The sequence below is a fragment of the Penaeus monodon genome, chromosome 34 (assembly GCF_015228065.2).
Source record: "Penaeus monodon isolate SGIC_2016 chromosome 34, NSTDA_Pmon_1, whole genome shotgun sequence".
Classification (NCBI taxonomy): domain Eukaryota; kingdom Metazoa; phylum Arthropoda; class Malacostraca; order Decapoda; family Penaeidae; genus Penaeus; species Penaeus monodon.
Window position 1 is genome coordinate 34,178,856 of NC_051419.1, and position 587 is coordinate 34,179,442.

Consider the following 587-nt stretch of genomic DNA (forward strand, 5'->3'; position numbering starts at 1 on the left):
TCATTCCTAGCGCTGAGGTCATTGCGCAGAACTGTTTACACTCGTTCACTTTTTGTGTGAATGGAGCAACGTGTTTTATGGCGTGCTGTTACTGCCTCGGTTTGAATACCGTTTTCTATAACGAGTCTGTTCTTTCCTTTTATGTCTTCGAGAGTGCTCATCGTGACTTAAGACTTATAAACAGTTCCTTTTATTTCCATATGTTAGATTATTGCTTTGATGCGTTAATTATATTGAGAATCACATCAGTTCTAGTATTATTTTCATTCAAGTCGGCTCGCGTCAGCAATTCTTATTCATTCCTAAAATCTAAAACGCTTATCTTTTTTCCCTACGTCCATTGCCAAGCCTCCTATCATTCATAAAAAAAAACGAACAACAACCTGTTTACTGACACCCACGTGACACCCACCCAAAACTGTCAACACGGCGTCATCCTCCCTCCCTGACGCTCCCTCTCCATCCTTCCAGAGCGGAAATCCTGCTGCGGGACAGCCCTGGATATGGAAGTCTCCGCAGCCGCTCGTGGACCCGATTGCGCCGCCTCCGGGTACGATAAGCTTGCAATGATGTTTTAGCTTTGCGGT

The 587-nt window shown here is 44.6% G+C and overlaps 1 protein-coding gene across 1 annotated transcript in view; it reads left to right on the top strand.

The window, feature by feature from the left end:
* LOC119594897 (chymotrypsin BI-like) overlaps window positions 1–587 on the top strand; it is a 10,826-nt gene that overhangs the window by 749 nt on the left and 9,490 nt on the right. Inside the window, exon 2 of the mRNA XM_037943970.1 lies at window positions 472–550. Within this exon, the coding sequence (XP_037799898.1) occupies window positions 472–550 (79 nt within the window). The remainder of the gene's footprint in view (window positions 1–471; window positions 551–587) is intronic.